This window comes from Xenopus laevis, chromosome 9_10L (assembly GCF_017654675.1).
Source record: "Xenopus laevis strain J_2021 chromosome 9_10L, Xenopus_laevis_v10.1, whole genome shotgun sequence".
NCBI classification, from domain to species: Eukaryota; Metazoa; Chordata; class Amphibia; order Anura; family Pipidae; genus Xenopus; species Xenopus laevis.
Genome location: NC_054387.1, coordinates 45,560,938 through 45,584,807, shown reverse-complemented (window position 1 = coordinate 45,584,807; position 23,870 = coordinate 45,560,938). Strand labels below are relative to the sequence as shown.

The window sequence follows — 23,870 nt, the reverse complement described above, 5'->3', positions numbered from 1 at the left end:
GGGAAATACCCCTATCCTACACAGTGCTCTTTATTATTTAGCTGAGGAAATGGGGTAACACCCCCCTGAATCATTGTACAGGATAACCCACAGTTATTTCCCAGCCATTCACAAGTATTTAAAACGAACACATATAGGATAAATTTAAAAAAAACGAATTTTGTAGGCAATGATGTATACTTTTTGGTGCTGGTTTTACTTTTGGGTGTAAATTAATATTGTGTTTAAAAATGTCAGTTTTACTGGAGCTTCCTATAGATGTTCTCTGGTCCCTGTCTGTGTTTTAAATTAGGGATGCGCGTGTCCTATGAAGGCAGCCCAGCTGGTAATTGGTTGCTATCCTACAGTGCAGTGAGCGGAGTTCCACCAGCTCCCCTGCACAGCCTGGGAAAGGAGGCAGCAGGAAGTGGGCGGGACTAGTAGGGTTTTTGCAGAAATTTTTAAGAAGTCAGAAATAAAACATTTTTAAAGCACATTCCTTCTATAATTTTAATGCACTGGCACAGTCTTGTTTTTTTTACATAAGTCTCCTTTAAAGGTCTGAAAAGAAACCCATACAGACGGATGGTACATGGTAGCTTGTTATGAAGTTTAAAGCTGGTTGTTGGTTTCCAGCACAAATCCATTCACAGTACAGAGTTCTGCAGCATTCCAGATGGACTGATGGTCTGCTGGGCATTTTCTCCGCCGGCAGAGAAGATGCCAGTGTGTCTTGGGCAAGAGAGAGATGATGAGAGTTCAGGTGAAAGCCCAGACCTCCAGGCTGTGTATGTAGAACTGTTCATAGGTAGACAGAATCTGGTTATCAAAAGTTTCGCATCTTTGGCTCCTTCCATTATACAGATCTCCATCCAGCCATAGGCCGATGCTTCCACTAAAAAATACAAAGGACACGTGAGAAAGAGCAGAAAGTGTGAGGAGCATTAAATGTGCAAGTTATAAAGTTACCCACCACTTTCCTCCTCCAAATGTTAAGGATTCGACATCACCTCTTACAAAGAATGTATTTTCACCCGTCCATCGGAACACCTGTGCACAAGCAAAATATTACTGGGATTAACACAGGGATTATGGTTACTTAATTTATAATGCAGCAATTTTTAGGCTTTATGAGGATTTTTTTTTTTTTACAGAATTTATAATTTATTATATTTAGAAAGTTTCTTCTGTCGGGCCTATCAGTGATTTGAAGCTTATATAGTTCCCTTATATACATGCAGAAATGATGGTATGTTAAATGCATTGAATGGAGAGAAAGAATAAGAGAGATATATTGACTAATAAGGATAAATAACTAAACAAACTATATTATATAAGGACTACTATATAGAATGGACACCGATTATAATGCTATGCTATTAAGATTTTCCATTTGGAAATATATATGATTATTGTCAAAGTTGTTTTTAGAATATTTAGAGATGAGATGATTATCTCAATTTTAATGGTGAGTTGATGTATCCAGGGATGTCACATGATTGATGTGATGTCATAATGGTACTAGCTCTATATAATGAGGTTTCTGAGCAGCCACAGCTCAATAGTTTCTAACTAGCGACCTGTTAGGAGCTACAAACTCTGTGAGAGAGGAGGCTATACATCCTATTCATATATCATTATAATACACAAAAGCCATGAATATCTTGTAAATTATATCCTTATAAACGGTGACTAGTGATGTCGTCAGTTTATAATGGTTGGTAGTGATGTCATTTTTGTCACATATTCAGAGTTGGTGTGAACTCCACGTGAAGTCCGATTTTTGCAGCACCAATAAATATTTTTATGGACCCACTAGTCCATGAGTCAAAGAGTTAAATTGAGCAGGCCCGGATTTGTGGAAAGGCCACCAAGGCCCGGGCCTAGGGTGGCAGGATTTTAGGGGGCGGCATGCTGCCCAACCACACCCACATTGGTTCAAAAACACTGGGGATACAATAATTTTTTAAAATTTCCCATGCACCAATTCCCATTGCTCCGGTACAGATGATGAAAATTTGCATGAATAAAAGGGAGGGGACAGGGGCGCCCAATATGTAAATCCGGCCCTGAAATTGAGATTTGGTGCGCTGTTAAATAAAATGCCTGTTTTCCAGTTCCTAAAAGAAAAAATAGGCTCTCTGATGAATTAACCTTTTTTCAGGGATTGAGGGCAAAATCAGATCTAGTCACAAGATAATTTCTTGGTATGTATGCCTATCGTGGATTTTCCTGCCTCTGTGATGTTAATTCAATAATCTGCAGTGCCTGCAAATAAAGGCTTACTGTATATAATGAATTATCGGCAAAAGTAACAGGGGCCTTGAGGGCTATCAAACTCACAAAGCCGCATATACAGAAGTGCATTAAGCATGCAAGAGCTCTCTGCAACTTTCAAAACTGAAAAATTCACAGTGCAGACCAGTGCGGGAATTGCTACGGGTCCACAATAGTTAAATTCAGTTGGTCTCCATCTTTAAAGCTGGCAATTCATGCTCAGCAGATATGGCCAGTGATGTCATGCCAGCACCTGTCAGGTGAGGTAGATTCCAGCTGGAGGTTGGTTACAGTTGATGGCTGTGGTTCACTTCTGTATATGCGGCTTGGTGAGTTTGATAGCCCATGAGGCCCCTGTTACTTTTGGCGATACTTCACCAAACTTCACATGTAAAATTGTGTATATTCTCTAAACTGCGACTGTTCGAGGTAGAAATAGATTGGAATTTTAATTTACTTTTAGTGGAGCTGATACCCAGTCCAACTATTCGTTATATATGCTGCTCGGCTGTTAAAACCTACATGTTGTTTCTCTTTAGATGGATTCGAATAGATGTTCCATTAAATTGCTTTTTGAACCGGCTTATATTGGAGATAACCAAGAAAAGGAAGAATTGCCAGTCAGTTAGAGGACCTTACCAGGCCCGGTCCAACTCTACTGCCCCAAGAAAAGAAAGTGTTTCCTGTCAGAGCACCATTATAAAAAAGGTTTCGTTATTGTACTGCTGATTGTCAGCCGTGTAATACTGTGCCGGGCAGTCGTTCACCGGCAGCAGCGCATCAGTGAACTTGAGCATCAGCTCCAACTCATGACCAGTAACTTCAAGGAGAGCAGAGAGGCGCTCAAGGACCTCAAAGAGAAGGAGATGAAGCTCAACAACGTAATTTCAATTCTTGAAGCCAAACTCCAAGAATCATCAAAGAATTTGGAGGAATTTGCAAAGAAAATGCAGCAGAGAGAAGCCTCAGGGGCTGAACATGGACAAAATCTGGGTTCCTCAAAAGATCTACATGGGGGATCATCTACTTTGCAAAAAGTTACAAAATACTTGTTCCAGCTGAAGACAATACTTTTTAAACCTTAAAAATCACCACTTTCATGGGAGAAGAAGATGCCCTGCAACCTGTTTTGATGGTGGGTGGGGGGCCCTTACGCAACTCAAGCTCATTAAAGATATAAATAGCTGTTTTTCCACCAAAAATAACCATCAGTGTTTTATTCTTGGGTATTCCAGCAGAATATCAGCAATAGAACTCACCTACGTGATCAAAATTAAACCTCAAATTTAAATCTGCATAAAGATCTGTGCTTTAAACTTTATGTGTGTATGGGATTTGTGGGAGCTGAATGAGAAGGTGTTGTACTGAATATGATATAAAAAAAATCTCAATACAGATTATCTTAAAGTATCCCAGGTATCACTAATGTGTAATTGTGTGATATTTCTCTATTATGTATCTTTCGTTTTCATTTGGCCCCAACATTACTTCAAGATACACATGTTACTAACTACTCACTTTACATTCTGATGCTTTGAAAAGTCTGCAGTTAACACACATTTTTAACCTGTATGAAGGTATCAGGGAGAAATGCATCATACACACTGTTCTTCCCTGTCTGCAGCCAAATGGTATTCAAATTAATGGAAAAACACTGATTGGTAACACAGTGGTGATAAAGAAGTATATGGCATAGTGGGTAGTCAATACAGAAAATAGGTAGAAAACAGGTAGTTACTATAGGCACCATCTCTCCCTACTATACCTGCTATCCCACAGTCACAGTCCCTTCCCAGAGACTATTATCCCACTGTTACTATAGGCACCATCTCTCCCTACTATACCTGCTATCCCACAGTCACAGTCCCTTCCCAGAGACTATTATCCCACTGTTACTATAGGCACCATCTCTCCCTACTATACCTGCTATCCCACAGTCACAGTCCCTTCCCAGAGACTATTATCCCACTGTTACTATAGGCACCATCTCTCCCTACTATACCCGCTATCCCACAGTCACACTCCCTTCCCAGAGACTATTATCCCACTGTTACTATAGGCTCCATCTCTCCCTACTATACCTGCTATCCCACAGCCACAGTCCTTTCCCAGAGACTATTATCCCACTGTCACTATAGACACCAACTCTCCCTACTATACCTGCTATCCCACAGTCACAGTCCCTTCACAGAGACAATAATCCCCACTGCTACTATAGACACCATCTCTCCCTACTATACCTGCTATCTCACAGTCACAGTTCCTTCCCAGAGACAATTATTCCACTGTTACTATAGGCACCATCTCTCTACTATACCTGCTATCCCACAGCCACAGTCCCTTCCCAGAGGTTATTGATATCATTTTTTATAGGCCACCATTACAGTAACTTTAGTCAAATACACTGATGGTGATTTCTGCTTTGCGTTATGACTGATAGTTGTTTCCATGCACTAGCGATATCTAATTTTTACCTGTAGATCTGGTGAGTAACTGAACAGGAAAGTTTCCCCTGTACCATAGAAATTACTGCTGATGCGGAGTTTAATTGTAGAGTAGGCCCCAAACGCCTGCAATGGATTGACTAGGGTTAGTGATATAAAAACAAATCGTTATTTACACATCTGCTTTATCTCTACCCCTGTATGTTAAGCACCTATCTTGTGCTTTAAGCAGTCTTTACTCCTACAGTAGCTTTATAAAGGGCAAAGTTTTGATTTATACTAAAGTTGTAGTTTTATGTTATGTGTCTTGGTCCAATTCTAACCACAGGTCTCATATCCTAGGGGAATGTTACACGCATAGAGCGGATTTAGGGCAAAAATATATAGAAGGTAATCATTTCTTACAACAAAATACAATAGTTCTATATTGCTCTTCCAAATCTCCAAGCGTATCTGTGATATTGTTTTCCTCACAGGAATGAAGTAGTCTTTAAAGGGTATAGAGATTTGTTGGGACTCTGACCAATCATTTTTTTGTCATGTAACAAGGATTGTTCTTGTTTGGCTTTATAATTATAATTATGCAAAACTCAGCTTGAATTCAAGGGGAAGTAAGCCCATGAAGATCATTTCTGACAGTGACACTGTTCAAACACAATCACCCATAATCCTCCCCTTCATACACACCAGTTGCAGTGATTTCATACCACTACTCAGGTGTGTGGGGTTGTATAGACCAATTATATAATTACCTTCCCCTCGTTATCCTTCACAATCAGTAGTACGGGCGAGCTGACAGAGTTCATGGTTCGATACATAGTCTTTAGGCTGAAACCATGTTTCTCTGTGTTATACATCAGCTTCCAGCTCGATCCCAGAACCCTCGGGGGAAGATGCTGGCCAATCTTTAATAAAAGGAAAACTTTTTAGCACATTGTGGAAAATGTATATTTTATTTAAACAGTATAAAATAATGGATCACAAAGTATTTTACACCATGTTATTATGTCTTGATCATGTGCAAATTTCGAAAAACACTATTATTTTTACTTTTTTTTTATAATGAAAGGAGCAGCCACCAGGTGGCACATTTGGACCCTTTTTAGGTTTAGTGAAGAGCAAGGAGGAGGCTGAGCTGGGAAACAGGTTCAGACTGGGTTATAAAGGCAAGACAGAAGGCCCAAGTCAAAGCAGGGTTCAGACAGTGACATAACTAGGTATTATCAGGCCCAACGGCAATTTTAAGGGCCCCATAACATTGTTAAGTTGCCCTATTTTACCAAGATATATTGATCTTGCTCATAGGGTTGCCACCTTTTCTGGAAAAAAATACTGGCCTTCCCACATATTTATCTTTTTTCCCTATTAATAACATTGGGATCAGCCATCATTTTTACCAGCCAGGCTGGTAAAATCCCGGCCAGGTGGCAACCCTACTTGCTCATTAATTAGGGCCTTACTATGCCCTCTATAGTTCTGCCCTCTTTAGTTCTGCCCCCTACAACTGCAGGGTCTGCTTGCAGCAATAGTTCAGGGCAGACATCATATAAGCAGGGTCAGACAGGCAAGGGGCTGTAAGGTTGCACATACAAACTGGCTAAGTCCCATTGGTATTAGCGGCCTTTTTTGCTTCAAATGTCACCTCCACCTGCCAACAGAGACCAACAACCGTGCATTAATTTGAATAAGGAACTGGAATATGAATAGGAGGAAGGGCCTGAATAGAAAGATGAGTAATAAAAGGTACCAAAATCAAAAAGTTGTAGCCTTACAGAGCATTTTATTTTAGATGGGGGTCAGTGAGCCCCATCCGAAAGCTGGAAAGAGTCAAAAGAATAAAGGCAAATAATTTAAAAACTATACAAAAAAAAATAATTAAGACCAATTGAAAAGACATTCCTTTACATGCATATGAACTGTTATTTGTGCCTGCTGCAGAAGTTTCTGAAGAGCCATGCAGTGTGCATCTGAATTATTACGGTAAGTCATTTAGCTTTCAGGTGTTAGATCTATCCAGTTTTTAGGTGGTGAGGTAGCAAACATAATCTGCCATTATCAATAAACAAAATAAACCTTCACTCACCTGCCTGATGTCATCCAGCCCTAAAATCTGGCTCTTGCCAATCAGTACGGGGTCACACTGCTCTTCTTTAGCTTTCCCTTTCATCTCTGTTGGTTTTTCGGACTCATGAACGCATTCAAAATCCGAGTCATCGCTGGAGAGTGCCTCATCAAGGTTATTCTCCTATAAAGTCCAATAAATAAATAAATATGACAATAATAATAATACATAGAGGCACAACTTCCACACATACAGAGACATTAACCTTTTTGGTTTCGTTTTAGGTGATTTTTGGCCACGCCCCATTATTCCACAGTTGCACTTTTTTATACAACACTCCACCCTTTCTCCTCAATCCACAGGTAAAAATGCATCATCCAAAAAAATACCAAGAGAGCAAAACAACTATATTTTCTATTCGGCATTTACACACTGGGCTAATCCTGTCCCTGGAGTTTTTCTGGTGAAAAAGTGTCCCAAATCCTGTTATTAGTTTCAAAGGGAACCACATGTCACCAGTGTAGTGAAAAAGACTCTCAAGGACATAATAAAAAAATGTACTTTATAGAATTTTTACAGCATATATAAACATTATTAAAACATGGAATCCTGACGCGTTTCGTATCTTACCGATACGTAGTCATAGGCCTATGACTACGTATCGGTAAGATACGAAACGCGTCAGGATTCCATGTTTTAACCGACTGAATAAAAGCTGTTTTTACCTACGAGTGGCTCCAGGAGTGCTTGCCGTTTTTCTGCATATGTCCTGGGACTTTGCCTCACTGAGAGGTACTACAGGTCCAGGTCTGCCAGTGAAGTTATTTAAGTGTGAGTTAGTGATAGTGAATACGGTAATAGTCACTCTAGGAGTGAGAGTCAGCACAGGGTAGCTAGTGAGCAGATGTGGCTCCAACGAAGAGAAATAGCGAGGGTTAGGACCCCGTGGTATTTGAACCACTAGAGCAGGGACTACAGTGGGTTAGTTGAGGACCAGATAGGGTGCCAAGACCCCAGGCTGAATACAGTGGGTGAGGTGAGGACCAAGTCCGGTGCCAAGATACAAGACCCCAGGCTGAGAAACCCAAGCCTTAGTGTTCATCCGGAGGGATAGTGCCTAGTGATAGTGCCTAGTGGAGCTCCTTGTACCCCCCGAAGGGAATATTGCTGTTTGAAGCTATCCTATTAAGTCTGTGAACATCTAAGTACATGTGAACTACACCATTGTTACAGTTCTCCGTTAATAAACAAGTTTATGTTACTGCAAAGAAACTTGTCTGGCTGATTGATCCACACCAGGTATCGGGAGTTGCACGGGTACACTGGGGGTCCAGGGCACACTACTAGCAGTTTGGCCTTGTCACATTTAGCCACAGATCCACATTTAAAGTACACTCAAGGGTGTGCTACATATAGAAACCAGATGGTTTATTCAAAAGATGGCAGCAAAGAGTAAACTATTCCCTTACTGGTAGTCCCTCAGCGCCAAGGGTGATCACATAAAACCTGCCAAAAAAACCACAAAGGAATTCTGCTGGGACCATCCTAGACTGCAGACCTCCAAAGTGAGGAGGTTATTATACTGTGGAATGGGGGCTTGAAAAGCATTGCTTTTTGTCTGGTACTGGTAGAAAATCTTGATGCCAATGTTATCAATAGAAATATATAAAATATAGGAAGGACGATAATTTTTATAAAAAAAAAAAAAAAGTGGCAACCCAAGACATAACTGTGCCATACCAGGACATGACCAAGGGGCAGATTTACTAAAGGGCTTCGCACACATCACACCTCTTTGCCAGGCGCAAATTCGCTACCACTACACTAATTCACTAATATGCGAAGTTGCGACATGTTCGCCGAACGCTGGGAATTTTCGTTAGCGTTACTTCATCAGTGCGAGCATTTCATAGCAAAGATCCGCTAGCGTTCATTTGGGCCGAGCGACAATTTGCTAGTGATCATATGCTTAGGTCAATTCGCATACGGCGGGTAATTTAAAGTTGTATGGAGGTCTTTATTATAAATGTTTGTGCAAATGCCTGAAGTTACCACTTTTTCTTATACATGTCCAGGGAACCTTAATAAAGACAAGAGAGTTAATATAATTCCCTGCACGTGAGCCCACTGTAAAATGAATGTTCCATGTTATAAAATGTCTGGAGAACACCGGTTACCCAAAAAAGTTTGTCCGCCAAAAAAAGTTCAAGTCATGACTTTTGCAGGCAATTCCGCTAGGCAAAAGTCACCAGGGTTTTTTGAACTTTGATGCATTTTCGGCACACAGGATATGATGTAAGTGATTGAGGAAGATCTAGCTGCTTTATAGCACTTCAACCTGGTCTGAGGTGGCAAAGGCAACTCTGGCGAAAGAGGTAACGTTCAGTAAAATTCGCATTTTAGTGAATTTGCTGAGTAATGTCCAATCGCCAAAGCGAAAAGTCGCCTGAATGCGAATGACTGCTAGCGACAGTATGTCTCGCTATCGAATTGGTGCGTGTGTCTGTTAGTAAATTGGCGATGTGCCTGCGGGTACTCACGCTAGGAAGGATTGGAGCTTACATCTTAACAATGTACGAAGTACCAAACGCGTTAGTTGAAACCAATGCAGGGGCGATCCTGGCCCCTCCGCCGCCTGAGGCAGCAGCAGCTGCCCCCCCCCTCTCCCGGAAATTCGCTCTTAAAGTATCAGGAGCAGCATTTTTGCTGCCCCTGGTACCTAGTGGGGCGCTGCCGCCTGAGGCAACAGCCTCAACTCGCCTCATTGGGGAAGCACCCCTGAACCTATGGGGTCAGTATGTACTAAACATTTTTTATGACTGCATGTTAATTGAATAAATATTAGAATTTTTATAAACAACTGACCTCGGGACACATTTCTGTTTTATGATTTCCTAGACATAACTGTGCCATACAGGACATGACTAGGAAAGATTGGAGTAAATGTAAAGTCGTGCACGTACGAGTTGATCCCAGTTGATTGCCATCATGGATTTAGGAAGGATTATTTTCCCCTCTGAGGCATATTGGAAAGGCTTCAAATGGGTTTTTTTTGCCTTCCTCTGGAACAACTAGCATTTAGACAGGTGATATATATAGACTTAAAAGGTTGAACTTGATGGATGTGTGTCTTTTTTTAACCTAACTTACTATGTTACTATTAGTCCCTCTCCTATCATGACTATTGTTAGGAGAGCGAAAGTGGTATCAATTCATATCCCATTTATATAGCTTTCATGGCCTGATATAAGGGTACTCTTCCTTATTCATATTCCGTTATAGATTAATTAACAAAATAGGGAGGTAATATTTATCCCTTTCCACTTTTTTACACACAGGCTTCAGGGCTGTGAAACAATAGCAACCAGACATTAACCTAAGACCATTAAATATAGTAGTAGTCATGCCCCTACCACCGGCCAGTGGAGATTTTATGAAAAGGTGGCAACCCTATTTACAGGGTGTGCCCTTCTAGCTTCTCTGCGGCTTGCTCTCTATGGTTTTATCTTTACTTCCTGTTTCTAACTGTACTAATAGTTACATGTGATGTGGCAGCCTTTAGTCAGTGAGTTGTTTAGTCATTACCAGCGAGTTCTGCACAACTTGCACAGTGAGGAGTCAGTTATGTACAGCGCTGACCAAACATTAAGGAATTCAGTTATCATTCTGTGAAAAAAAAAATCCCAACCAAATTCAACAGACATCACTGGGCATCACAGCCTAAAAAACGGAGTACATCAAGCTATGTACTGACTTTAAGCTGCTAACATCTTGGAATCAGAAAAAAATATTAATGTAAATTTCAAATGAAGCGCATTCTGATAAAAACTGCATTCATTTGTTTTGAGAGCTCCCATTTCCATTAAGAGCCACTAGTACCTTTGTGCTTATTGCCTTCCCTAAATAACCATTGCTTTGACTAAAAGCCAATAAAATTCTGTTTGGTGACATACAGTCCAACATACATTCCAGGTCATGGTGGACTGAACTACTTTTGTGGGGGATGTGAAGGGTAGAAAACACTTTTTTGCCAGAACCTTCAGTTTAGGCCTGGGCACTGTCTCTCCTTACTACACCTGCTATCCTACAGTCACACTCCCTTCCCAGAGACTATTATCCCACTGTTACTATAGGCACCATCTCTCCCTACTATACCTGCTATCCCACAGTCCCTTCCCAGAGACTATTATCCCACTGTTACTATAGGCACCATCTCTCCCTACTATACCTGCTATCCCGAATCCACAGTCCCTTCCCAGAGACTATTATCCCACTGCTACTATAGGCACCATCTCTCCCTACTATACCTGCTATCCCACAGTCACAGTCCCTTCCCAGAGACTATTATCCCACTGTACCTATAGGCACAATCTCTCCCTAATATACCTGCTATCCCACAGTCACAGTCCCTTCCCAGAGACTATTATCCCACTGTTACTATAGGCAACATCTCTCCCTACTATACCTGCTATCCCCAATCCACAGTCCCTTCCCAGAGACTATTATCCCACTCCTACTATAGTCACCATCTCTCCCTACTATACCTGCTATCCTGAAGCCACAGTCCCTTCCCAGAGACTATTATCCCACTGTTACTATAGGCACCATCTCTCCCTACTATACCTGCTATCCCACAGTCACAGTCCCTTCCCAGAGACTATTATCCCACTGTTCCTATAGGCACAATCTCTCCCTACTATACCTGCTATCCCACAGTCCCTTCCCAGAGACTATTATCCCACTGTTACTATAGGCAACATCTCTCCCTACTATACCTGCTATCCCGAATCCACAGTCCCTTCCCAGAGACTATTATCCCACTGCTACTATAGTCACCATCTCTCCCTACTATACCTGCTATCCCACAGTCACAGTCCCTTCCCAGAGACTATTATCCCACTGTTACTATAGGCACCAACTCTCCCTACTATACTTGCTATCCCATAGTCACAGTCCCTTTCTAGAGACTATTATCCCACTGTTACTATAGGCACCATCTTTCCCTACTATACCTGCTATCCCACAGCCACAGTTCCTTCCCAGAGACTATTATCCCACTGTTACTATAGACACCATCTCTCCCTACTATACCGATATTCCACAGTCCCGTCCCAGAGACTATTATCCCCACTGCTACTATAGGCACCACCTCTCCCTACTATACCTACTATATCACAGCCCCTTCCCAGAGGCTATTATCCCACTGTTACTATAGACACCACCTCTCTCTACTATACCTGCTATCCCTCAGCCACAGTCCCTTCGCAGAGACTATTATGAAAGCTGATACTATAGGTAAAAAAAAAAAACTATCCAATTCACTATCAATCCAACCCATCCGTATTATACTTCAGCATATAGTTTAGTACCGGTATATATATATAATATATATATATATATATAGTTCCTGGGCTATCGAGGTAGGCAAATAAGCACTCAACTACAAATCTCATCCAGTGGTGTAACTACAATACAGCATGTGGGACTATATTGTTGACCTCTCTCTTAGCCCCTCTACTAAACTTCACAGTCACCACATCTCATGATAAGGCTATATATATATATATTATATATTATTATATATTATATATATATATATAAACTGGTGCACAACAATAAGAAAAAAATGCCTGGGTGCTGGTTTACAATTCATATACAATATAAGACAATAACCGCACTCATAGGACTTTCTCAATAGTGCAAAAACTAAAAAAAATTGTATTTCAACGTTTCGGCCCCTACTCGCAGGCCTTCTTCAGGAAGGCCCTGAAGAAGGCCAGCAAGTAGGGGCCAAAACATTGAAATAAAAATTTTTTGCAATAGTTCCAGGGGTTCTCAGGACAGCAAATAGGCACTCACTCAAAACTCAGCCTTTGAGTCACCCCAAATCTCATGCTAACTAGCCTTCAGGCCAGGTCCTCTTAGCTCATAACAAGGTTACACGTATATAGAAAACTGGGTAACAGTTCAGGGGTACCACACCCCATTCACCCCAAATCTCACTCTATCTGGTCTTCAGACTGGGCCCCCTTAGCTCATAACAAGGTTACAGATATATTAAAACATTGGGGTAACAGTCATCCAACTATGGTTTCAAGGATACTCAGTGCAGCGAACAAGCACTCACCACAAAACTCAGCCTTACTGACTTTGAGGATATTCCCCCCATCATTCACAGCCAGGGGTTGGACAGTTTGGGAACCTGTGCTCTTAAAGACATCTCGACTGTTGGCTGAGCAATATTATAAAACAATTCTATGTTCTCATGACCAACTCTTACTACAGGCAAAAAAGAATCCCAGGTTCCATAATGACATTCATGATTATTTTTATGACATACTAATATTCCTTTTAGCTGGAGTGTGACAGTTGTCACTGGATGTCAATGGCATTATTTAAAGCAAATGATTTACTTATTCCAGTTATGCCAGGTGGCTCTTCCAGTTTTCAGATCAACAGCCAGATACATTACATGCTCAGCGACAGTGTGGCTTTTTGGAATGTTGATATATAAACACATTTTTGGATAACCTGGTGTTGCCTAAACATGTAAAAGTCATGTAATATAAACAGCTGCTCTGATAGATATGGTCTGACCCGACAAATATTGCATAAACTAAGAATCCACTTACAAGATTGAAGCCAATCTCAAGTCTTATTGTTTGCCCCAACAGGAAAAATTGCCAATTAGTAACCAATGTTGTTACTGAGCAGGGCACAAATGGCATGTGACCTGGCTTCTCCTTGTCATGTTAATATCCTTGTTAGGGATGCAACGAATCCACTATTTTGGATTCGGCTGAACCCTCGAATCGTGAAAGATTCGGCCAAATACCGTACCGAATATGAATCCTATTTTGCAAATGGGAAGGGAAAAACATTTTTTACTTCCGTGTTTAGTGACAAAAAGTCACGCAATTTCCCTCCCGCCCCTAATTTACGTATGCAAATTAGGATTCTGATTTGGTTCAGCCGGGCAGAAGGATTCCGAATCCTGCTGAAAAGGTCCGAAAACCTGTCCGAATCCCGAACTGAATCCTGGATTTTGTGCATTCCTAATCCTTGTGCAATTAGAATTTACACATATTATAACACTGTGTAATAAATGATATCTTTTTTATCTATATCAGGTAGGGCCAGGGACACTGAAGCTGCAGACAAAATGAGTCAGATTATATGAATCAGGTGGTGCAACTTGCGTCACTATAGATGTTGCTGTACTGTAAGACCCTTTGGGCAGTTGGGGGGTAATTCCAGAAACCTTACTGATTATTATGTATACACCTCACATTTATAAGTTTGTAATAAGCAAACTGTAAATTATATAGTGAATAAAGTGCCCCCTACTGTAAATGATAAGGAGTTCTGTGACCATATAAAGGCACAAGGCTGCAGACTGAGTTATATAGTGTATACAGGGAACTCTGAGTATCCCTCATATATTATAAGAGATAATGTACCCCTACTGTAAATTATAAGGATATTAGAATTCACTGAGGAGTTCTGTGACCATATAAAGGCACAAGGCTGCAGGCTGAGTTATACAGGGAACTCTGAGTATCCCTCATATATTATAAAGGGTAGTCTACACCCTTCTGTAAATTACAAAGATATTAGATGTCTCTGAGGGGTTCTGTGACCATATAAATGGAGAAGGTCGAAAGCTGAGTGCTTTTATACATGTCATGAATCTCAGAGGTAACTTTAGTATCCTTATGTTTTACAACGGGGGTACATTAGTTATTATAATATACAAGTTTCGGTGAGTCATGAATTTGCAGTATATTCATGATTCTTGTGTGTTATATGTTTATTAACAATGCTTAATGATGTAATTGGTAAGAATTAGTGCTAAGTTGCTCTCCATAGTACATTAGCCTTAGACTTCCATTCCTTTCTCTGGTTGTCATCCAGATAAGCACAAGGAGAACAGTAGGGCATGATAACACTGTGTGCAAATGCCATTAACGGCACATCATTAATAAGCATTATAAGATATAATACCTAAGCCTCTTTACCAGTAAATAATTAGAAAAGAATTAATTGAAATAATAAACAATCACTCATCTTCCAAGGCCTTGGTACATACCAGCGGAGCATAGGAGCAGCGCACAGTTTTCATGTTCCCAGAGCTGTCAGCAGCAATTCTGATGAGGAGAGAACTTGTTGCCTGTCTGGGGAGATTGTTCCCTGTGTTGAACACACCCAAAGCACTGCAATTACTCTCACTCTGGCAGTAAAAACACAAAGCTTCCTCTAGATCGGACATAGGTCACATGAATTTACACAACACACATTCTGCTATAAACTGCTCCCTGCACCACAAATATATAATTTCTTAAAGGGGATACATGACAAAACTAAACTTGTTACCTGTATGTATTGGAAAAAGATAGATAGTTAGACCCCACTCCAACAGATTCATATTAAATATAAATATTTTAAGATACTGTTCTCGGACAAAAATGCATGTTCCCACTGGACCTATAGCTTCCTGTTCAGTATAAGCACGCTGTCGCATATGGAGCTTGTTTGGTGTCATCTGTAAGGGTAATGGGTAATGGGGAGATTTGTCACCTGCAATAAATTTGCACTACTGTAGGCAGGGAGTTGTAGGCTCGCAGTGGTTGCAGAAAGAATCAGGGGAGGGTGTCTGTTGGAGGCCTTGGGCACCTGAATTAATCATCCCAACTGGAAATAATAAAGAGCCAATATGAAACATCCTTCCATGGAGCCCACCATCTGATCATCTGGTGCTCTTACAGACCAGTTCATCCCTGGCAGTCTGCAATGACCTTTAGCGTAATGGCCGACCTACGGGTTGTGACATTGTCCAAAGTTTCCTCACAAGTCAACTTCAAGTGACTTCAGAAAAACAAAGTGACACGTAGGTTTTGTCACAGGCAATTTCAATTATTGCCTGTATAGAAGCATTTTCAGGGGGATTTGACGCCCTCAGTAGTGCAATTTTATTGTGAGCAATAAAATCTCCCCATTGGCCATTACCCTAAAGGTCATTAGCCAGGGATGGACCCCATGCAAGGACATTTTACATTGGCTCTTTATTATTTACAGAGTAGGGCCAATTACTAGAGGTGTTCAATGGATCTAAACTATACCCTCCCCTGGTGCTGCCTGCCACCACTGCTGGTCTACAACCCCCTGCCCACTCTTTCGCCAGCACTACTCCCCTGTGCATTCACTCCTGCTGCTTGCTGAAGGCCATTTTCCCCAGATCTATGTGATGAGGGCTCGATACATTGGGAGTAGATGGTAAAGTGATTTTTTTTTTCTCCTGGAATCGTGTTCCCCTAGTTAAGCCCAAGGCACCTGACTACCCCTTAGTTCTTGCCCTGATTATTTCTACTGCAAAATTTTGCATTAACTGGTAGTTAAGAGTGGAGGTTGGTCTGCAAACGGCCATTTTCATGTATTTGGGCCAGGGCTGGCACTAGGAGTAGGCAGAAAGGGCACCTATCTAGGGTTTAATGATGGGGGGGGGGTGCTGGACAGTTACCTGTTAAATGGTCTTCTGCCTACCCCTAGTCTGAGTTGTCATGCTCCCTCTGCCACTCATGCCTTTTCCCCCACCCCTCTGTCACTCTCCCCTACTTTCTTCCCCCCCACCCTTCCCCTCTGCTGCTCTCCCCTCCCTCCCCGCTGTTATGGCGCAATTGCGAGCACATTTGCACGTGCATGCATGGGGAGTTGTGGGGTTTAGTGTGGTGGCTGGCTGAGTTGCCTAGGGCACCTGGTTGGATTGGCCTGGCCCTGATTTAGCCCAACCTCCACTCCGCTGCATTTGACAGCAGGTAAGCGGATCTTATTCAAATGAATGTAGATGGATCAGGAGAGATTGGTGAGTTGAGTTTAGAGAAGAGCTGAACCAAAGTTAGGAAGGCAGGTAGGCCGTGAGGGAGGGGGGTCTACACAGGGGAGGGTTTTTTTCCCCGTACAGGGTGACTTCTCCTTTAATAGTTGCTCTGTGCTGCAACTACTACAAACAATCCAAGTATAAAAGAAGGAAAAGGAACTCCAGCAGTGTTACTGCATACAAACTTTTATTCCGGGTAGTGGTAAACACAACATTTTTCGGGTTCAATACCATTTATCCAGTGAATAAGGACCATTAACACGTGCACACATTTAAGGCTCATATGCACTTTGACCTATACAGCATAGAGCAATCTGGGTAATCAGTGGCGGATTAACACTACGTGAGGCCCCTAGGCTACACTTTCCACAGGGTCCCACCCAGGCCTTACCCCCGTACATACCCACGAACCACCATATTGAAAAGGCACAGAATGACCAACTCTCTCTCTTCTCTCTAACCCTGGGTCTCCCTCTCTCTCTTTCTTCTCTACGCCTGTGTCTCTCTCTCTACTCCTAAATCTCTCTCTCTATTCTCTATGCCTGGATCTCTCTCTCCCCCGGATTAACTGTCTCACTCTCTTTTGTGTGTGTCCCCCAGTCCTATGGTGTCAGTGAAGTCTCTCTCCCCCCACCCCAGGCTCAGTTATAGCGGGGGGGGGGGGAGAGGGTTGTAGGCCGGGGAGACCCATGTGAGAAGTCAGGGTGCTGGTAGTCGGTCGCTACTCACGAAACTGCTGCCACTCCTCAGACCGAGCAGGGCTTTCCCGGGGCTGCTGTCACATTGCTTAGTGCAGGTTCCGTACCTGGAGGAAGCGGCCGGGGGATCGGGCAGCTCGGGCCAGTGGTTGGGATCCTGCCCCATGTTCTACTCATCCTCCTCCTGCATAGCTGCTCCAAGCTCTCTCCTCTCCACCGCTCCAGGTACACACACATCCTGAGCTCCTGCTGTCAGGCCCAGGGTCCGGCTGCCACTCGAAAGCCTGGGCGCTGGCTGCTAGAGAGTCCGGGAGGATCGCAGAACAGGCCCGTAACAGTGCAAAGTCTTGTGGCCACAAAGCGCCATTTAAACTTCTGGTAGGTCACTGTCTACCAGGAATATTACCGGCATCTACTGTTAGACCATGTCCGCAATCGATGTCCTAGGCTCCCCTGAGCTACAGTCAGACGGTGCAGGCAGTGGACACTGATTTTTTTTTTTTTAAATTGCAAATACCCCATGGACCCCTGACCACTATGGGCCCCTAGGCTATAGCCTAGGAAAGCCTAGGCATTATTCCGCCCCTGTGGGTAATCCATTTAAAGAGAAATGCTCTGACACATTTTAAAAGCATTAGTGTGTATATAGGTTATATTGCAGCCTATCCATAACGTTGTGAAATATATTAAAACATTAGTAGTAAAACCGGTCCTCGGAGCCAATGCTCTATCTGGCTAGGTCAAGGCCAGATAGAGCATTGGCTCCTCTTCTCTCAGCCGGTGTATTTAAGAGAAGCAGATCCACTCCATGCCCCATCTCCTTTCATCTGAATAAGATGAATTTTGTGCAGTGCGGTCACACAGAGCAGAGCATCAGTTGGCCTAAGTACACAAAAGTAGGCATTTTCAGGATGACCTCTGCTCTGCTGCATGTGACTGCATACAAGCAGAAGTGGTTCAAATCAATGGAGGTGGGGTAAAGAGCACATCAGCTTCTCCCAGCCTGAAAAAATACACAGAAAGCAGCGGAGCCAGCCTTAGCCTAGAGCTCAACAGTAGGGGAACACAGGGCATGTACCTCTTCTGCCTGCATACCCCTAGCTTCAGCTCTTCTTTAAATTCGACTAACCAATCTTTCCTACGCTGCTGTCTCACTTCAGGAGGGTGGAATTCTGTGCACGAGTCGAACAGGGATGCGAACAGGGATGCGAACAGAGATACTCGCGCAAACAAGGATAGAAGCTAGCCTAGGGCACCATAACCTGTAGACTGGGAACCTATCAGAATCAGTAAAGGACAACTATTTGTTATGCTGAAAGTCAGAAAATAGCACCGAAACGGCTTTACGTCATATTGCTCTACATAGAGCAGTCTCTTGGCAATAAAGATTCACAGGTATCCTCCTTACCTATTCGGTTTGATGCATTTTACATCTGTTTTGCTGGCCCCTTTCCTTGTGCATAGCAAGGAAGAAGAGTATACTCTTTCCATGAAGCCATTGGGCTGCACCCCCTTAATGTCATGGGTCCATTAATCCATAAAAAAGTAATTCAGCCAATATCAAAATGGATGAACCCAAATGAGGTGGTGAACCAATGAAGACTGCCTCCAGATGAACAGGTAAATCAGTAGCACAGGACTATAAAACCTTATTTCCCATGTGTCCATTGGAACAAAGATGAAACCTATAGTTGTCTCTTGAACAATTTCATACCAATATGCCTAGGATTACCAAGTTACACAGCATGTAGAGACCCCAAAATGAATATAGTGCATATCAATTGTTATGGCTGATACTTTGCAAAACATGTACACTGCTTGTATTTTATGTGTCCTATAGTGTCCTATAGTGAGTTGGTCATTCAAAGCAACTTCCCACTACACATTCACCCTTTTTCAATAGTTATTTGTAAATGAAAGCAGCATCTATCAATCATTTCTTATTCTAACCACCTATGTCCTACATACGTAGAATGCCCATGTACTTATATCCAATAAAGGCTGTGTATAGCTGCAGTTGGCTAACCTGTTATCCTCACTACATGAAATATTGCCTCTTGGCCTGTAAAGATGATACAGGTGAAGCCCGTTTTACCACTTTATATATTCTGAAGATTGTGACGATTTTTTTTATAATTTCACCTCAATGAGACACTGCCTCTATTCTGCTATGTGAGAGAAAGTCAGAATCTCCCAATAAATCTTTCATCCTTGAAGACAATTTGTCAGTTTTTTTTTGTCTACACACAAACAACCGTGTCCTGCAATAACTAACCAACTAATCCAACGTGAGTTCAAAGCTGCCAGTGAATACAGAGGCAAAACAAACAGGGTTATTGTCTGCAGCAGGCATGTTATTCCTTACAATAGAAATAGTTGTGAACTGTCACATTGGCTGCATATTAGTGGACAGCCGGGTTATGCAGTAATAATTATGGACAATTGTGGGTTCAGTGTGTGGACAAGACTACTGCTGCTTGTATTGTGCCACCGACCTCTCAGCAACTCCCGGTATCTTGGATGCTCCTCTCACAAGGATTTCTTTGCAGCAATAACTTTTTTTATTAACAGTGAACAACAACATAAGTGCAGTCAGTAATCACATCTTTGAGGTAAATTCAAACGGAACAGTGACAGATCCCTCCCAGAGGTAAAGCAGACAGAAGTATAAGTTACCCCACTCCCGAGGCAACTTTTCCTTGAGGGTAGATCACTGGGCTTTGGGATTCTCAGGCTGAGGTCTTGTATCTTGGCAGCCTACTAGGTCCTCAACTCAACCACTGAAATTTCTGCACTAGTGGCTCACACACCACGGGGTCCTAACCTTACTATTCCTCCTCGTTGGAGCAGACACTGCTCACTATCTTCCCTGAGCCTTTCTCTTGCTCCTAGACCAACTATAACAAAACTGACTGTAACACCCTCTTGGTGACACCCCTGCTGCCAAGGTTGTACCGTCTTATGAACTCAGGTCCTGAGTCCACTTTGCAAGGTGAAAGGGTACTGGGAAGTTCCTTTCCAGGTCCATCATCCAGATGAGCTGATGTATTGAACCCAACAAAATTAGGCTCGTGTGGGACCTGACAGCAAAGCTGAGCCTGGAGGACCATGGATGGTCTAGTCTGCACTCAACAGAGTCACCTTTGGAGTGACCTACTGTATGGGGCCCTAACAGCCAAGCCTAACTGCTCTTGATTATGAGAATTGCCCACATTGTATTTAGAACAGAAGATAACTGTCACCGCAAATGAGCTGATGTCTGTATATACCTTTGTTCTACGACCCCCAATTTAGAATATTTACATTTATAAGTGGGAGGTGACATATTTTATGTAGAAAAAAGTTTTCTTGGTTATGTTCACAACTATGTAAGAATAAACATTTGCAGAGGTGAGAGAATAGTACAAATGGCCTTGTATGACACTTCAGAGAGAAGAAAGGGAAGGATGATGTGTGCTTATGTACCCCAGTAAAGTTAAATTAGAAAGTCATTAGTATCTCACGATCACTTTTATTCTCTAAACAATCCGGTGGGAAAGTCCCTGGAACTTCATTAAGTTTAGGAAATGGCTAAGATGATTTAAAGTAGGCTATGTTACATGTCCCTTTAGACCTTAAATCTAGGGCAAGACTTGCAAGGCACACTACCATCCTTTAAGGAGCTTATTAAAACTCATAACCTCCTGAACTTCCAGCCAGGAAATGTTATGCACTCAGTTTATAGATAAAAATTAAAGGGGTTCTTTGTGTGCCCTAATCACTTTTTTTGTTTTACTGTTGAACTGCAAGTCTATGATATGTTATTTCATGCTTCTGTACTACCCTTATCAAAATGTAAAAATGGGTCATTCTGGTTTATATGCTCTTATAACCTTCTGTATTTGTCCTTTAAATTACAAATAATAATAAAAAAACTAGGGCAAGATTGGCGTTGCACATACTTAAATAACACTCAGCATAACAGCTAATGTATTAGTATTAGTATAATGATTGATACCCCTGTTTTTTTTTGTTTTTACAATAGGGTCCTAAACTGGATACAGATAGAAAAGTAGGAAACAGAGTCCGAGAGACGGTGGCATTATAGGTGTATCTAAGACCAAACACATTAGTGTCTTACGTGCGCAGACACCAGTCCAGCTCTATTATTAAACATAGTGGAGTCAAAAGTGTGCCAGTGCCAGAGTTACCTAATCCCATACCTCCCAACTGTCCCACTTTTTTGCGGGACAGTCACAATTTTGACAGCTCAACCCACAGTCCTGGGTTTCTTACTGAAATGTTCCAACTTTCTCTTTGATCTTCTACACTGATGCCAGAAAAAGATACAAAGTTTCTGAATCAATTAAAATAAGAGGCTTTTTGGCAGAGAACCCAAAACAGTCAGCAGCTGCACTTAGATACTTTTGTAACAATTTAAGATAAGCAAAAATACAATTGTAACCATTTAAGATAAGCAGGTGCCTTGGGAGAACTGAGACTAAAGGTGGCCATAGACACAGATATTATAGTACAAAAGAATTTTCGTACAATTTCCAGTGCGTGTATGGCGGGAGACGAGCCGACCGATATCGACAGAAGACTTGGATATCGCTCAGCTCCTCGATCAGCCCAGGTGGAAAATTTTGATCGGGCGACTTTGAAGGCACCTGAACATCGCCCACTGTTTTGTGCTGAATCGTCAGATACAGGTAGAATTCTATTGTTTCTACCTGTATATCTGACGATTCAGCTCTACACTTGTGTATTGAAATGAACGATCTTTCTTGGAATGATCTTTTTACAAGAAAGATCGCAATTTTTACATCTATGACCATCTTAGCTTAAAGGTCAACTCACTTTCATTAGCAAAACTGTTATAACTCATAAAACATTGCACTAAAACTCCCAGAAATATGTTCAAAATTTCATGATCTGTTAAATTTTGGAAAATGGACATTGTAATTAGGGGGTGTGGCCATAAAATAGGTGTGGCCAAATGGCCCCTTTTTTGTCCCTCTTTTTGTTTTCCAAATGTTGGTTGGTATGCTAAATATAGATGCATTGTACTTCTCTGCAGATTCTCCCTGAATGAAAACAAGCAGGCTGCTAGTTCTTAAAGGGATACTGTCACGGGAAAAAATTTTTTCTTCAAAACGCATCAGTTAATAGTGCTGCTCCAGCAGAATTCTGCACCGAACCCTGTTTCTCAAAAGAGCAAACAGATTTTTTTATATTTAATTTTGAAATTTGACATGGGGCTAGACATATTGCCAGTTTCCCAGCTGCCCCCAGTCATGTGACTTGTGCTGATAATTTTCAGTCACTCTTTACTGCTGTACTGCAAGTTGGAGTGGTATCACCCCCCTCCCCCCAGCAGCCTAACAACAGAACAATGGGAAGGTAACCAGATAACAGCTCCCTAACACAAGATAACAGCTGCCTGGTAGATCTAAGAACAGCACTCAATAGTAAAATCCAGGTCCCACTGCAACATATTCAGTTACATTGAGTAAGAGAAACAACAGCCTGCCAGAAAGCAATTCCATACTAAAGTGCTGGCTCTTTCTGAAAGCACATGACCAGGCAAAATGACTTGAGATGGCTGCCTACACACCAATAATAAAACTAAAACAAAAAACACTTGATGGTTCAGGAATTACATTTTCCTCTACTGGCAAGAAGAATTTATTCATGCAAAATCAAGCTTTATTTTACACATGTGCCACACAAAATGGCAGATTTATACTTATGTGCTTATAAGGAAAGTATGGCATTACAAAAACATAATAAGTCTAGCAAAGGAGGGGCTGTGGTCATAATGTGATGTCATAAAGTTATGTCTGGACCAATATTACAGATAGGCCCTCGCACAAAGCCACAAAATGTCCTAGACAAGTCCACTATAATGCAAGTTTATGGCAGCTTTGCCAAAGTTCAGGCCTTAACATACAAGACCGGATTTCCCCTGCAGGTGTCCAGAGGCCAGCATCTGCCCTCCCTCCTGCAGGATTGTTTGTTCTTACCGAAGCACAAGTCCCTAGTCCCTAGCGCTCCGGAATCAAGCAAATTTCTAGGCATAGGGTTGCCATCTTTTGCCATGGGGAGGGCGGAGTGATGACGTATTGGGGGTAGGGCAGTGATGTCAGAGTTCTGCCGTGGCAATATGCTGATCGTGGCGTAAATTTCATGGAATCCTGCCTGGTTTTCCTAATTCTGAAAACCGGGCAGTCAGCTTTGACTCAGACAGCCCTTGCAAAACTGGGCTGTTGGGGTAAAAACCAGACAGATGGCAACCCTAGTTGGGCAGCATGTTGCCCTTTGATTTATGCTGCTCCAGGCCTTAATTGTGGCCTTAACAGAAATCCGAGCCTGTAAACATTATCAGTGTCGGACTGGACCACCGGGATACCAGGAAAACTCCTGGTGGGCCCAGGTGTCAGTGGGCCCTCCTGGTTCTAAACTTTTGGCCTATTTCATGGTTATTTCCTATTTCTATGATAATAAAGAGGCTAAATAGATGGAATAATAGGTTATAGTGTGTAAAGAAAAGAGAC

General features: G+C 42.0%; 1 protein-coding gene across 1 annotated transcript; it reads right to left on the bottom strand.

Moving 5' to 3' along the window:
• Nucleotides 1–471: 471 nt before the first annotated feature.
• Nucleotides 472–15,138, bottom strand: tldc2.L (TBC/LysM-associated domain containing 2 L homeolog). The gene is made up of 6 exons (XM_018235280.2): nucleotides 14,852–15,138; nucleotides 6,784–6,945; nucleotides 5,453–5,605; nucleotides 4,731–4,826; nucleotides 953–1,029; nucleotides 472–874 (listed from the first exon to the last, which is right to left on the bottom strand). The coding sequence occupies exons 1-6, from the start codon at nucleotides 15,029–15,031 to the stop codon at nucleotides 739–741; spliced, it is 804 nt and encodes a 267-aa protein (XP_018090769.1). The 5' UTR covers nucleotides 15,032–15,138; the 3' UTR covers nucleotides 472–738.
• Between the last annotated feature and the right edge of the window lie 8,732 nt (nucleotides 15,139–23,870).

What these genes read in the sequence shown, in the direction of transcription:
- tldc2.L (XM_018235280.2), bottom strand. Translation starts at nt 15,031, where the DNA reads ATGTCCGATCTAGAGGAAGCTTTGTGTTTTTACTGCCAGAGTGAGAGT. An exon ending in GGCTGGATGACATCAGGCAG is followed by an intron (nt 5,606 to 6,783) that starts GTGAGTGAAGGT and finishes CTTTTATTAAAG; the next exon opens with ATTGGCCAGCATCTTCCCCC. An exon ending in ACATTTGGAGGAGGAAAGTG is followed by an intron (nt 875 to 952) that starts GTGGGTAACTTT and finishes TGTATTTTTTAG; the next exon opens with TGGAAGCATCGGCCTATGGC.